Source organism: Barbatula barbatula (assembly GCF_947034865.1).
Source record: "Barbatula barbatula genome assembly, chromosome: 23".
Taxonomy (NCBI): Eukaryota; Metazoa; Chordata; class Actinopteri; order Cypriniformes; family Nemacheilidae; genus Barbatula; species Barbatula barbatula.
The window spans coordinates 10,455,339-10,470,664 of NC_136786.1; the positions used below are offsets into that span (position 1 = coordinate 10,455,339).

Genomic DNA, 15,326 nt, shown 5'->3' on the forward strand with positions numbered 1-15,326 from the left:
CAGAAAGTCAAAAGTCATTCAGGGGAGCATCTACACACAACTGCAATAATGAGGGAGATTGTGCACATTCAAGCCGGACAATGCGGAAATCAGATTGGTTCAAAGGTAACTGTGTATTTCTTTATATTTCCACTATGACAAAGAAAAGAAAACGATTTTCTCGTTTGTGCGTTTTATTTCTTATATGGCGCAAAAGCGGGAGTGGCTTATGTATGGCTTTGTGTTAACATAAGTTTTTTATGACAAGGTGTCGATTAAAGCACACATATTTTTACATATATATATATATATATATATATATATATATATATATATATATATAAAGCGTTGACCCGTTACATGTAGCCTACAATAAAATGCGCATCAGTTGCGTCTGGGTGTGGTGAGATGCGCCCTACTGCGCGCAACTATTCAAAGAATGTCAAACACTCGTGATTTTAAACTTTGAAATTAAATCGATTTTCTTTTTTGGGGGGGTGTAATGTGTGTCGTTTGGCTGACACATCTAGTTCTGGGAAGTCATCAGCGACGAGCATGGCATTGATCCAGCCGGCAACTATGTAGGTGACTCAACCCTGCAGCTCGACAGAATTAATGTATACTACAACGAGGCATCCTGTGAGTATGCGTGTCTCAAACTCACATTGACCCCATGTTGTCAGCTCAATGGAATTTCGTGGGCTGCTCTGACTTTCCCGTCGTTTTAATGTATAGTCTGGTGTTGTAATAAAATAGTTTTTGTATGTGTTTAGCGCAGAAATATGTTCCCAGAGCAGTGCTGGTGGACTTGGAGCCAGGTACGATGGACAGTGTTCGATCTGGGGCATTTGGACAACTTTTTCGCCCTGACAACTTCATTTTTGGTAATGATTGTCTCAGCAAACTTTAGGATTTGCATCACAATTAAATCCCACGATCTTCCAACATTGTTTCATTATTCTGATATAGTTTTATAAGGAAAATATTTTTGGTCTTCTCATGTATCCTATTTTCAAAGTCAAATCGCTTTCACACAGAATATTGACTGCAGTAAATGTTAGTAGAAATATAGTTGGCCTCTTATGTCATGTCTGTGACATTTAAGACATTTTTTTTTACATTATCATGACAGTAATCCTGTTTGTTTTAATAGAAAAGCAAATATAATAAAAAATCCTAATGTACTTATAAGCACAAAAATGTAAATTTTGTATTTGTTGTAATGGCATTAATTTATGCTGATTTAAAAAAATATCTGTAAAGTGACTTTATAACATTATGAGAAACCATGGCAAGCCATGGAAACAATCACACAATTTTAAATACATGCTTTGTTTCAAAAATGAATTTCATAACGTTTACGTTTACCAGACACTATACGTTTGCTCATAGTTCAACTCAAGTTATTTCAGATATTTAGTTTTGACATCAGGAAATAAAAAACATTCCCAAACAATGCACCGCAGTTCATCTTTTCTTGACATTCCAAAGACAGCAGTGGAATTCTGTAACTGGGATGCATCACATGAATCATCTTCTCAAGAATGTTCTTCATATAAAGTTCTGTGTTCCTCCTCTCAGGCTATGATGAATTATGGCACATGGCTCACCATGCCCCATGACTAGTGGATTATGTTTCGTTTTCATTGCAAACCAATCTTCTCCCATTCTTTTTGCTGCTTTTACAGGCCAGACAGGTGCGGGCAACAACTGGGCCAAGGGGCACTACACGGAGGGAGCCGAACTGGTGGATTCAGTCCTGGATGTGGTTAGGAAAGAGTGTGAACATTGCGACTGCCTTCAGGGCTTCCAGCTAACGCATTCCTTGGGCGGCGGAACTGGATCCGGGATGGGGACTCTTCTGATCAGTAAGATCCGCGAGGAGTATCCTGACCGTATCATGAACACCTTCAGCGTCATGCCTTCACCTAAAGTGTCTGACACAGTGGTGGAACCCTACAACGCCACTCTCTCTGTTCATCAGCTGGTGGAAAATACGGATGAAACCTACTGTATCGACAACGAAGCGCTTTATGATATCTGCTTCCGCACGCTTAAGCTCACGACCCCAACGTACGGTGACCTTAATCATTTGGTGTCTTCCACCATGAGCGGGGTCACCACGTCGCTGAGGTTCCCCGGGCAGCTTAACGCTGACCTTCGCAAGCTGGCCGTCAACATGGTCCCTTTCCCCCGTCTTCATTTCTTCATGCCAGGTTTTGCGCCGTTGACCGCAAGAGGAAGTCAGCAGTATCGTGCCCTCACGGTGCCTGAACTCACACAGCAGATGTTTGATGCCAAAAACATGATGACGGCCTGCGACCCACGCCACGGGCGTTACCTCACGGTTGCTACGGTTTTCCGTGGCCCCATGTCCATGAAGGAGGTGGATGAGCAGATGCTGGCTATTCAGAACAAGAACAGCAGCTATTTTGTTGAGTGGATCCCCAATAACGTTAAAGTTGCCGTGTGTGACATTCCACCCAGGGGGCTCAAGATGGCCTCTACTTTTATCGGCAACAGCACTGCCATCCAAGAGCTCTTCAAACGTATTTCCGAGCAGTTCTCTGCCATGTTCAGACGCAAAGCCTTCCTGCATTGGTTTACAGGAGAAGGTATGGATGAGATGGAGTTCACTGAAGCCGAGAGTAATATGAATGATCTGGTTTCAGAATATCAGCAGTACCAGGAGGCTACGGCCAATGATGGCGAGGAGGCATTCGAAGATGATGAAGAAGAGCTGAAAGAGTGATTAGCAGGCATTTGGTCATTTTGTGCTGTGTTTTCAAGCTGTGATTTTTTTATTTATCTTGAGGATTCTTGTAAACAAAAAGTGGATGCAATAAATTCAGTTTGAGGACCCTCTCAGTGAATATATTTAAGACATACTACGCAAATGATTTATTAGTGGTGATCACTAATAAAAAAGGCACTGTTTACTATTTTTAGGAACATTACTATTGCTCATATCTGTCCAGTACATAATTTACAGTATCAGTAGATAATTTATGAAAACGATTGTTTAAAAACAATAATACTTCTGTTTTCAGTACAGAGTTTTGCCTTTGGTTTCATCAATATTTTAAATTAGCTTTTATTTTTAGATTTTTATGTTGATATTTTAGTTACATTTTAGCAGTTACATTTTTATTTTATTATTATTATTATTATTTTAGTGCCTTAAACATAATCTGAAATAAGTTTAAGGCAAAATGTAACATTTTCAACTTTTTCCTAAAATTCTAAGGCCAATAATTGTTTTTATTTCAAATATAAACATATAGCACGTTTTAATTGTATGAATGTAAAATAATCTTGGCTAAGTACAGAAGAGTATGTAGTAACCTATACTTACAGATACATAAATAAAAGAACACAGAAAAGAATATAATTTTCCAAAAGTGGAATAAATAACATTTATAAGTGGTCCTGTTCAGAGAAATGTGGCTTTTTGTCTTCAAGTTAAAAAATCCTTCAGAGAATGAGATTTGAGGCAGCTGAACAACACACGCATTATTCGTCTGCTTACGTCTCCAGCTCATCCGACCTCTATTATTCTCAACAGCTGCTGATCAAGCCATTCTACACTTAGCACCATGCAACTAACAATAGAGGAGGTCTAGTCTCTACAGAACTATTTAAAGCCACTGTATTAACAAACACAAAAGGGCTTCAAATGGATAGTGAACATTAGACAAAGTTCTGTCATTGGCAGAGTAACCTGAAGTAAAAAGGCTTGCTTTTTAGATTTTCAAAGTGTTACTCTCTTATACAAGACCCGATGCTTGTGAATAACACTTTAGAGTGTACAGAATAAAAAATGGAGAAAGCACATATAGGCATTAACATTTTTGTTTTAATTTCATTGAACTGATGAGTTAAAATAGATTATCACATTAATCGGTCCTGAATCAAAACCATTAAAAAAAATAAAGTAACTAAAGGAATTAAATGTATGCATGCTTGTAAGCATTAAAACCCGGATGCAATCCTGGTTTATGATTTTCTGTCACATCATATATAAATAGATATCAGTTTATATCATTTCTTTTTATTATTAGTTATTTTGTCCTGATTAGTTAACATATCAAAAAAGAAAGTCACACGTTTGATGACTGCATCTTTGACCACTAGCGGGTGCATTTTCTAATATACATCAGCTTGCTAGAATATAAAAAGCAACTAAAAGAGGTTCTTGGAAGTATGGAGGAGAGCATCAAAGCTAACCTGTTGATACGAGAGCCAGCCCTAAACGAGGAGGCAGAGGGACGTCAGGACAGGATTCGAAAAGGCACATTTGAGTTGGACGGCTGGCTTAGATCCTGGGCGACAAAATGGCTTATAAAAAGTCAAGAAACCTTAGGATAAGATATCTGAAGTGAAGATCACTGTGTAAATGGAAAAATGCACTGTGAGATGTGAAACTCTTTGGCTCATGGAGTTCAGGAATCAAAAGGACATTTAGCCTGAGACACAAGTGATGATGAGAAAATATTTCAAAAGAACACTGAAGAAAACATGGAGGCTTTGGAAACAGCCTACAAGATTATGACAGCAGATGTCTCCAAGCATCTGGATGACATATGGGCCAAATATTATATCGTCACAAAGCACGTTATAAGTGTATTTATCATTGATAATATTGCATTTTTGGATTAGTTGTTTACAATTTAAGCGTTAGTGTCCAACACTATTCAAACAAACCTGTTTGTGTCTCAGGTGTGTGTTATTCCAGACATTCAACAAAATGAATATGGCCGTGAGACAGCGGATGAGGTTCAGACAGAAAAGGAACAGACAGACAGGAAGCTGCAGGAGAGGATTGAGATGTTTCAGGTCAAGACTGAGGAGGAAAGAAAAGATGAGGGTGAAGTTTAGGAGAAGGAAAGCGAGAGAAAGTGGACGAGGATCTTCAGGTGGTTTCTTCCTGGTTTCTTCTGTCGGATAGGGTCAGGTCAAAATCATGCACATTTGAAGAACTATGCACACTAAGTAATAAATGTATGTATTGTAAATAGCACAACAACAGACTCTGTGTCATCTTATTTGAATATCATGTGTGTGACATGTTGTGTATTTATAATAGTAAGTTTAGTTTGTTTATTTATTAACCATTTAAAAAGAAATAGAGAAATAGTATTTCACAGAACAACACCTTTAATTCCAATATAAGAAAAGGAAATAATGATTAAACAAAACATTTGGATTCCCTTTTATTTTTTAAAATGTTATGTACAAGTGCAACTGATTCCTTTTTTATTAATGTACATTCAATATAGAAAGTTTATGTACGTCATATTACATTTAATATTTCACAATTGCACTAGTCTTTCACATACATTGGTAATCAGAGTCAGTACAATTTGTCCTTGATGACGCTCATCTTCGGTTGGTCTTTATTCAACTAGGTATAAATAGTCTAGTGCTTTCTGGGGAGGTAAGGAAAAATAATCATTTTGGAGTGCTGGGGGCATTATATAGGGGTCTAACAGACAGAAGACAGAGTTGAGAGATAAGGAAAACATGGTCAGATTGCATCCAGTGCAGTACTCACATCTGCACTTATAATCACAAATAATCACAGTTTCACAGGTTCCTTCTCAATTTTCTCATCTGTTCATAAGCACACTTTGAGTACTTCGGAATACATGACAAACACAAAAACGTGGAATTATGATTGTTTGGGGGGCTGCGATTTATTCACAGGATGAAGACAAACAGAGGTCCGTCATGAATGTGAGATACAGGCAGACGATGGAAAGAGACCACGTATCAGAGCCAACATGTCAGGCATTTGGTGTCTCAAAAGAAAAACAGAAAAGCATAAAATATCTCCATACAAAAGTAAACTATTTTACTCTCCTTGGAAAGAAATCAAGTTTGAGGAGCAACTGAAAATAAAATGAATTTAGGGAGGAAGGGTTGAGGATTAAAATGAAGGAATCACTAAAGACCCAGAGTGCTGTGTTGGACATTTTCTTAGTTTGGTGGCAGCATATTGAGGAAACTTTTATCCTTCTCTCTTTCCTTTACATCATTTAGTTCATCTTCTCCTCTTTTTCAGGGATGCCACCAATTCAGAGAAGCAGGTTCATGTGTCTGGGTTAGTCTGATGTTTTATTTGTTGATTCATCCCAGGTCTCCGATGTCATTGTCTACGGGTGGTGGGACACTTGGCATTACTGTGGAGCCGGTGCCAGCTGTAAGATAGCCTGCCACGCCTGGACCTGAAAACATTCAACACACCATCATTACTATCAGTAAAAAAATCTAAGTAAGGAGTTTTATCAAACTTAATGTTTACATTTCGTCTTACAGTCCATTCGTGTGTTACTGTGGTGGTAATGATGACTAGAATGAACATGCATCTAAATGTACTATGAGGTGCGCTAATAGATGACGTATAGATAATCAAGTATCCTACAAAGTACTCAATACTTTCTCTTCTTCATGTAAAGGGAATGAGATGCCAGAAGAAATGAGAAAAGAGAAACATGGAAGAAAAAGAGGCAGGAAAGACGATGGTCACCTGCTTCTAAGTAATAAAGAGCGGGTGGGAAAGGCCACTAAAGCCCACTCCGCAACGGACTGCTGCCAGCCAGAAGAGAGGGAGTGGACACACCTGAAGAGGGATAAGAGAAGACGGCAACAGTGCAGGAGAGAGGAAGCGAGCACAAGTCAGAACCAGAAAGCATTAAAATGCAAATATAGGGACAGTCCCCCAAAAAAGGAAAATTCTGTCCTCATTTACTCACCCTCAAGTTGTTGTATAAATTTCTTTGTTCTTTGTCACTACCATAGTAGGAAAAATTGCTTTGTAAATTTATTTGTTCTGTTGTGTGGGAATGTAGGAAAGCATCAGTTCTGGGGCACTACAGACTCATTGTCATTTCTCCTACTATGGTAGTCAATGGTGGCCAAGAACTCTTTGGTTACAAGCATTCTTCCAAATATCTTTCTCTGTGTTAATCAAAACAAAGAAATTTATACAGATTTGGCCGAGGGTGATTAAATGAACTGTCCCTTTAAGAAATCAAAAATGACAGAAGATTCCCGTCCCACTCCTGCGGGAGTCCAGTTCCACATCACATAAAGAGAAGCAAGCTCAAAAAGAAAGAAAAGCAAGAGCCCAGAACAGCAGTTAATATCTGTCTTACCCGTTAGGTAGCCTGCCGTTTGGGAGTCGGAGATGAAGAGGTCGTGTTTCTGGTCTTTGAAGGCACTCCACACGGTGGAACGAGAGAGGATTTCATTTACCTGGAACAAAACAACCACAACATCAATCCTTATGCCATGTGATGCATACGTAATCTATAACGGTGAACGGATCATTGATTTCACCTCTAATTAGTCTGTTATGCCGACAAATGAGATTTTGTTACCTGTTCTCCATACTGTAGACTGCGGGTCATGGATTTAAGGGCTTTGACGATCTGAGCTTTGGTTGCTGAGGGGTTTTCAAGAGTCTCTAACCCTATTCCCTCCAACAGTTTCAAGAGGTACGGCACCAGGTCTACTCTGAGAGCCTGCACACACACACAAAACGACACAAATATATTTTGTATATTAAGATGGTATTTATTAAATAATACAACAGTGATTAATAACTATGGCCCTGTAGATAACAGATAGCACATCCACCATTCTCTATCCTAGCTGTTAAGCGCAATATCTAACACTTTGTGTAAATGAAGAGTTTGGTGCCAAAATGAGATAAATCCTGTTTTTTTATTGTGCAGCCAAATTAATATCATATTTAGCCACAATAACTCATGATAGTGAAAAAACAGCTAACTTACACAATAAAACACATTAAAAACATGTTGAAAAAGAAAATGGAGTTATCTGATTTTGGCACAAAACTCTTCAAATACATATTATATTTTTTATGGTTATGAAAATGTACAGTACACATTTGTAATATACAGTATGTACTAGTAGGCACACTTGCAAATAACTAAACTGTACTTATTATATTATTTATCTTTTTTATATTTATTTTATATTCTCTTTAATTTCCTGTGTTATGTATGTACTGTGCGTTTAAGACAATAGAGCTCCTGTAACCAGAAGAAATTCCTTGTGCGTGTGCACACTTGGTAAAAAGGCTGATTCTTATATTTTTCATATTCATTTCCAACATAAACATTGCATGTGTTTACCTGTGCGACCAGTTCACTCTGCTCTCGCTGGAACATACGGTTAAGAGCCTCACAGGCCAGTCCTGCCATATCAGCTCTCAGCTTCATCCCGGTGATCAGTGGACCGATGACGTCTAAAGCAGCCATGGACCGCACGCACAACTACGGGATGAACAAACAACAAAAAAAACATTATTAATCGTGTAGATGGCTAGATATGTTAGCATCTGGTATTTGGACACTTACACACAAAACATCGCATGCCTTGCACAAAAGCTTACATATAGCAACAAATAAAAATATCCAAAACAACACATCTGTACTCAAGTCCCTATTAGAATTTCATATTCTGACACAGCAATGTATTCAAATCATAATAATAATAATAACAACAATAAACAACTGGTTCCAAGGTCATTTTCAGCGTAGGCATGGGGTCAGTTAAATAAAAATTGTCCACATAGTTGGAAAATACTATCACATATCATTTTGAAATGTTCAAACACTTTTTGACAGTTAGTGTGTGTTGTACCTCATTGTCTGAGAGTACGTGTATGAGTCTGATGGCACTTTTGGGCACAGCGTTGTTTTTATGATTGAGCGCCGATAGGACACGTGGAAGATGCCCTAGAGGAGGGACTTGGTCAGCCAGCTGGGTGTGGGTACCAAAAAGGCAGACCGCTGCCGTGGTAACCGTCTCCAGAGCCTCACCCTAAGATAATAGAGGAGAATTTATTTATGAATACAAATTTGATCAAAGTGTCTTTCTGTAGTTGATTCCAATATCATTTAATTATTGTTGATACTAGTAATATAAAGATCAAGTAAAAAATAACAGAAGCACAAAAGATGCTGCAAAGTATGTTAGCAAACACACATACGAAAAATGTTCGATTAGTATGAACTTGGCACAATTGTGCAGATGTCTTTAGTGAACACACTCACATTTGGATTGTTTTTCTCCAGAAGTGTGGTGAGAGTATCTAGTAATGACACCAGGAACTCTCTGGGTTTGCGCAGCACCCATCCTGGCTGAGCGATGAAGATCCGTAGAAACACTCCACCAACCTCCAGCTCTCCCTGACCTGCTCCATACGGCACTGAGAAGTCTTCAGGCAACTATGAGCCGTACAAACATAGATATATTACAATACAGCAGCTGGCCATTAATACATCTAAGCAATACATTCAGACAGACCATTCTGAATCTCACCTTCCAGTTTACATCTGGATTATCCTTCTGCTGCTTGAAATGCCTGTGAGAAGAAGATGAAGGAGTTACCAAGAACTTTATGAGAGAAACTTAATGGAGTCGAGTTTCAAAGAGTCTCACTCAAGCATCATTTCTCTGACAGTCGTGGAGACGGTTTCTCTCGAGCTGTCGTTCCAGATGAGTTCGGGATTCTCGTGCGTTCCTTCAAATATGTGCACAGCGGCCTCTGGGTTATCCCGCATGGCGTCCATGAAAACGGCTGGCAGGAAACGCATCAGGGTCAAACGGACCTGTTTGGGGAAAGAGATGCGTTATTATAACACTCAAATGATCATGTTATTTGGAGAGTGTCAAAGAACATTTAAGAAAACATGGTAGAGGAAATGTACCTTTGGTCCCACCAGCTTGTCTGAGGTCATTTTGGAGAAAAGCTCTGCCGTCTGGGTGCGCACCTGAGGATGGGTGGAGTTACAGAATAGATCCAACAGGTAGATTAATGCACCTGAAAGAGAGGAATTAGATGTGATAAATAAGAAAGTGTAAACAATGCCCTTAAAGGAGCAATGTGGAGATTTTAGCGGCATCTAGTGGTAAGGTGGTGATTTGCAACCAAAGGCTCACTCCCCCCTCCCTTTCACAGCACTATGGTGTTCCAAAAAGTGGTGAGGACATGTCCCACCAAACATAACGCTTTATGTACTGTCTTTCTACACCTCTGCACACATAGTTATGTACAGTATATTATATTGCATTTCTGACAATACATCCTCCAAAAAATCTGACCTTTGCGAATTTGAGTTACTGAGGTATGTAACCGTTACCAGGAGTAAACCATCTTACACAAAGTGAACACACTCACCTTTGTTCATGGCCTCAGTAACAACCTTAGTATTGGATGTCAGTGCATAAAGTGTCTCCAGCACCAGCTGTCTGCCTGTATACAGATGAGACAGTAAGCACAAAGGGAACAAAAATCTGAAACTTTCACAGTTGATCTCAATACTGTATCCATGTCAGCAAAAACTAATGTCAGGGTATATTTACAGCTATGCATCTCTTTATAGTGGATGTGATGGAAAGTGGAAGTCTTACTGGATGGTAAAGAGTGAAGCAGCACCAGCAGATTGGGCAGAACCAGAGATTCAGCGATGTTGATAACACAGTCCTGATTTGATGTGACTGTATTCACAACCTACAGCCAAACAACATAATGGTAATACTTACTGAAGTTATTAATAGAAAACCGAGCAATGCAACATTGGAGTTTAATAATTTGGAATAATCTAACTGATGATATTAGATCTGTAACATCTTTTAGGATGTTTAAACAAATTCTGTCATCACATTATGTATTGGTTTGTTCATGTTATTATTGAATCCGTCACTGTTCATATCTATATTTATTTGGAATCGAAACCATCACTTGGTATTATGGGTTAAATGTTTATATGCTTTTCTTTAAGTAAATCTTGTGTTTATGCTTTAAAATATGAATGCAAATAAATGTTAACGTCATGTGTTTATGCTTTAAAATATGAATGCAAATAAATGTTAACGTCATGTGTTTATGCTTTAAAATATGAATGCAAATAAATGTTAACGTCATGTGTTTATGCTTTAAAATATGAATGCAAATAAATGTTAACGTCATGTGTTTATGCTTTGAAATATGAATGTAAATAAATGTAAGTCTACGCAATCATTTACAGTATGTAGTATATGCAGAGCTATGAATATATTTGCAATAGTCGCTGTCCTTCCAAAACGCAATGTTTTCAGGGAATTGAAAAACATATTGGTTAGATAACAAAATCACAAAATATGGAGATACAACATTTCATCTCACACTACCCGATTCCCTCATTGAACTGTGTGACGAGATTGGTTATGACATGTTTGTGTTGTAGAAAACAGTAGTTTTAGGGAAAAAATACTCAACGATGGTGTTTACTGGTTTTGACCACAGGAATAGTACAAAATCTTTATACTAATGTATCAAGTGTATAAAGTAGCAAAGATTTATAATAAATGGCTTAAAGTGAATGGGTTGTGTCAAGGAATGTACCTCTAAAGCAAGTTGCTGAACTTTGCCGGCTCCATGAACTCTCAGCAGGGAGAAAAGCAGCTTAAAATGACCAATGCACTCCGTCTCAGAGCCTGTTACACAAACACACAAAACATCAGTCATCACTCTTTATATGTGTATATAAACTATAAAATATGTCATTTCTGTGGAATATTCTTGAACTCAAAGATGGGTTCATGGGGTCATAACCCAAAGAACACACTCATTTATAAATGTAAACCTTAAAGGAGTCCTGTCATTATAAATACAAGCATCTATGAAACACATGCAAATCATATTCGACATTTGTGACCCTGCCTGTAAAATCCAGGCTAAAGTCAAATGATATAATAATGGGATCTGGAGCATCAAAGTTTGATTTAACTGTTATATTAAAAATATCAAGATGATATCTCCACACAATGTTCTTTACATTATGTATGTAAAGGTAGGTAGGGTATTTTCATGCATGGCCACATTGATGTTAATGAAGTTATAAGGCACCTGGATTATTTTTGATGACGTTTCGCAGAGCTTCGAGAGACATCTCAGCCCAGCGTAGTCTCTGAGCGTGTTGCTGGGACTCTACTTTATTAGTCTGTGTCATAGCCAGCAAAGTGTGCAGGTACTGGGCCTGTGAGCCTACATAATCCAACAGACTCGATGCAAACGCTTTTGGATACTGAAAAAAAAGAAACCAACCTTTAAAAAAAGTACTTTCAAAACATTGTAATACAAAGTAAGCTTGAATCGGAGCACAGTGAAATATTTAACCTCCAGAGGAAACGTCGGCTGCTCGTTGTAAACTCGAACAAAGATCTCTCCCACGATCAGCTCCTTCCCATGGTCACTGAATAAGAACTCTGCTCCAAAACTCTTATCACACTCGCTCTACAGACAAAGACACCGAAAGAGGCATTTTTTAATGTGTGTGTTGATATTACTGGTAATACTAATAATGATGAATTTTATATCTCTTACTCTCTTGATGTTGCTTTCTTGCTGTGCCTCCAAGAACTCCATTAGCTCCGCTCTGGTTCCATTGTTCCAGATCAAATATGGGTTCTCCGAGTTGCTATTTAGCAACTTCAGAACCTGCAAACATTGTAGGAAAACATAAATCACACGGTATAGTTTGTACTTTACATGTTCAATACAACATCTGGGTTTCTCCCTCACATCAGCCGGTGAGTTGCTGCCCAGTTTCCGTGAGATGTATGGAGTCAACATGGCTGCCAGACTCTTCCTGATGGAGGGATTCTCTGGAGGGTGATTCGCTGCTCCTCCACCATTAGCTTCTCCGGCAGGCCCATCCTCTGGGTTGACTGCTGAGGTGTAGCCCGCGAGCCGCCCGAGGGCCACCAGGCTGAGCTTGGCCAGACTGTTGGCCACCTCCTGCTGGTTGGTCTCCTGGTTGGCCTGTACTCCGCTCTCTTCTAAGGTGTAGTCGTAGTTGAAGAGGTTGACTAGTAGGTGCCACAGAACACCGGCGTGGTACAAGTGCGTCTGGAGGAAGAAGTCTATTGCGAAAGAGCTCACGCACTGAACAGTCAGTGAAGCTAAACGTGGCAATCCCTGAAAAAAAGCAGAAAAGGATATCAAATTCATTATATGAATGAAGATCATTTTCCGCTGCAGTTGACCTAGAGCATTTGAAGGGATGGTTCACCCAAAAATTTAAGTTCTTCTATTATTTATCATGTATTCACCCTCATGTCGTTCCAAACGTGCATGTCTTTCTTTCTTCTGAAGAACACAAAACAAGATCATTTGAAGGAGGTTGGTAACCAAAAAACGTTGACCCCATTGACTTCCATCGTAAGGACACAAAACCATTTCTCAAAATATCTTCTTTGGTGAAGAAAGAGTCATTAACAGGTTTTGAACAACATGGGGTGAAAAAAAAGACATGATTTAGATTTTTGGGTGAACTATCCCTTAAGAACATGATAAAGGATAGAAAGAGTGGGCTTCGTAAGCTAGGACACTGGACAAAAGTCAACACAGATGTGATAAAAACATGCACGTTCTTACCTTGCCATAGTAAAGAATGTGACAAACATCTCTGATAATGTTCGGAAGCTCAACTATTTTTTCTCTGCATTCTTCAAACTGAGCAGCTACACTATAGCACCTGCAGATGTGCCCGCACACCTATAAAGTAACCAAAACACGCAAAGTCAGTAGTAAAACATACATGTACCTGGCATTAGTATTTTTCGACATAACATACTTAATTTAATAGCAGTTTTTCTAAGATGGTTGTATTTGGTCATTTTGATACATAAGTTGCATCTATAGTCTAAATCAGGGCTAGTGATCATCTATTCCTGGCTCGCCTTCGCATTTCACATAAGTGGAGAGACTTTAGCAATAGTGTGCCTTAAGAAATGCACGCATCTCCAAAATGCTGCTACATTAAGTCCAAAAGTAATATTTCACAACGATACAACGTCTTATAAAGCTATTTGATCGATCTGTCCAGAAAACTCAATCTTATTTGCAACGTTATAATCTGCAATCCACAGCCACGGGCAGTCGGTTAGCGCACGCTATAGGTCGCGTTCCAAAACGCGTCTTGTGCCCTTGAAAGTAACTGCAGGAAGGGTACACCACACGAGCGGTTGTCTCAGATAAATAAAAAAAGTGTTGTTTTTATTGCAGCAATCATTACCTATGTATGATTTAAACAGCTACATTTACGAATGTATCTCCTTTCAGAACTCGCACTACAAAGGATCTGCCCTTTTAAGTGCGTGGGGCACATGAATCCAATTGGAATTCACCCAAAGATGCGACAATAGCGTTCAGTTTTTTGCACAGATCAACAGATTAATTTAATAAGACGCCAGTTTAACGTCACAAGGGGCAGGGAATACAAAACAACAGAAGAAATTAGAATATGGTTTAAGAAAACTGGACCGCATCCTATGCCCTCAAGGTAAAGTAGCTAAAGACCCCTGGTCAAAATTGTACCTGTACTGCCATGTCTTCGGTTTTGCTAGAAGCCATAAGCATAGCCACACATCGAGACAAAGCCTCCATCAGTATCTGAGAAAGACATTAAAGCACAATCACAATGACGTGAAACACAAACTGGTTTTGGGTAACAAAACTTTGCTGACAGGAAAAGGAATTCTAACCTCAATGCCATTTTCTCTCCGGAGCTCCTCTGCGTTGAGGGCGGAGCAGTTGACGGTATGGAAGGCCAGTTCGGTGGCTGCCGGTAACAATGGTGAGGTTTTGGAGAAGAGCTGCTCATCGCCTGTTTCCATGGTGATGGTCTTAATGAGCATGGGGTAACCAGCATACTTATAAGGTTCCAATTCTGAGGAAGGAAAAATGACACATTTACTTACATATTTATTCAATAGACTATAATAGACTGATTCATTGTATTTATGGGTCTGGTTGGCACCCTGTTTGTGTCTGTTGAAGAGGATGCTCTGGGCTTTGAGTATTAAGATGATGTTCTCCGGGTCAGGGCCGTCCACAATACGCGACAATTTAGTGCACAGGAACTCATACGCCTTATTCACCTTCTCAAACATGTCCTATACAAACACAACCATTCAAGTTATTTAAGTTTTCCATCAGTCACAGCAGTTTATATTTGATAAGTGATTTTACAAATTAAGAGGCTTTAATATACTTACCCTGCCTTCTGGATTTTTGTCTGGATGGTATTTTTGGGCCAATCTAAAATATGCTTTCCTTATTTTACTCTCATCATGCCTTAAAAAACAAAAACATGATATTGGTTTGACCAACAGTGAAGAGCAGTTTACAACACAAAGCGTCCACACAGACCATTTATGAATAATATTTATGGACATTTATGGATGCTAATCTTACAATTTTGGAATGCTACTAAAAATGTGAAAATGTTAGCAAATCCTAACATGTCATGACAGACTCGGACAGTTCA

At 38.9% G+C, this 15,326-nt stretch overlaps 2 protein-coding genes across 4 annotated transcripts in view; one reads left to right on the forward strand and one right to left on the reverse strand.

Moving 5' to 3' along the window:
- Nucleotides 1-5: 5 nt before the first annotated feature.
- tubb6 (tubulin, beta 6 class V) lies at nucleotides 6-2,922 on the forward strand. 2 transcript variants are annotated; one of them, XM_079447780.1, is made up of 4 exons: nucleotides 6-105; nucleotides 510-618; nucleotides 753-863; nucleotides 1,668-2,922. In XM_079447780.1, the coding sequence occupies exons 1-4, from the start codon at nucleotides 49-51 to the stop codon at nucleotides 2,729-2,731; spliced, it is 1,341 nt and encodes a 446-aa protein (XP_079303906.1). In that variant the 5' UTR covers nucleotides 6-48; the 3' UTR covers nucleotides 2,732-2,922. The 2 variants fall into 2 exon arrangements, with proteins under 2 accessions (XP_079303906.1, XP_079303907.1); XM_079447781.1 differs by lacking the exon at nucleotides 510-618 and having other exon boundaries at nucleotides 27-105; nucleotides 1,668-2,854.
- Nucleotides 2,923-5,161: 2,239 nt separating this feature from the next.
- Nucleotides 5,162-15,326, reverse strand: part of dnajc13 (DnaJ heat shock protein family (Hsp40) member C13) — a 31,749-nt gene continuing 21,584 nt past the window's right edge. For both annotated transcript variants that reach the window (XM_079447463.1, XM_079447462.1), the window contains 21 exons: nucleotides 15,055-15,133; nucleotides 14,817-14,952; nucleotides 14,542-14,726; nucleotides 14,375-14,449; nucleotides 13,433-13,552; nucleotides 12,578-12,973; nucleotides 12,380-12,493; nucleotides 12,173-12,289; nucleotides 11,903-12,080; nucleotides 11,399-11,490; nucleotides 10,426-10,525; nucleotides 10,193-10,267; nucleotides 9,723-9,835; nucleotides 9,454-9,623; nucleotides 9,334-9,376; nucleotides 9,066-9,239; nucleotides 8,653-8,832; nucleotides 8,142-8,282; nucleotides 7,362-7,505; nucleotides 7,137-7,236; nucleotides 5,162-6,206 (listed from right to left, as the gene is read on the reverse strand). In XM_079447463.1, coding sequence (XP_079303589.1) covers nucleotides 6,109-6,206; nucleotides 7,137-7,236; nucleotides 7,362-7,505; nucleotides 8,142-8,282; nucleotides 8,653-8,832; nucleotides 9,066-9,239; nucleotides 9,334-9,376; nucleotides 9,454-9,623; nucleotides 9,723-9,835; nucleotides 10,193-10,267; nucleotides 10,426-10,525; nucleotides 11,399-11,490; nucleotides 11,903-12,080; nucleotides 12,173-12,289; nucleotides 12,380-12,493; nucleotides 12,578-12,973; nucleotides 13,433-13,552; nucleotides 14,375-14,449; nucleotides 14,542-14,726; nucleotides 14,817-14,952; nucleotides 15,055-15,133 — 2,830 coding nt within the window. In that variant the 3' untranslated portion in view covers nucleotides 5,162-6,108. The remainder of the gene's footprint in view (nucleotides 6,207-7,136; nucleotides 7,237-7,361; nucleotides 7,506-8,141; nucleotides 8,283-8,652; nucleotides 8,833-9,065; nucleotides 9,240-9,333; nucleotides 9,377-9,453; nucleotides 9,624-9,722; nucleotides 9,836-10,192; nucleotides 10,268-10,425; nucleotides 10,526-11,398; nucleotides 11,491-11,902; nucleotides 12,081-12,172; nucleotides 12,290-12,379; nucleotides 12,494-12,577; nucleotides 12,974-13,432; nucleotides 13,553-14,374; nucleotides 14,450-14,541; nucleotides 14,727-14,816; nucleotides 14,953-15,054; nucleotides 15,134-15,326) is intronic.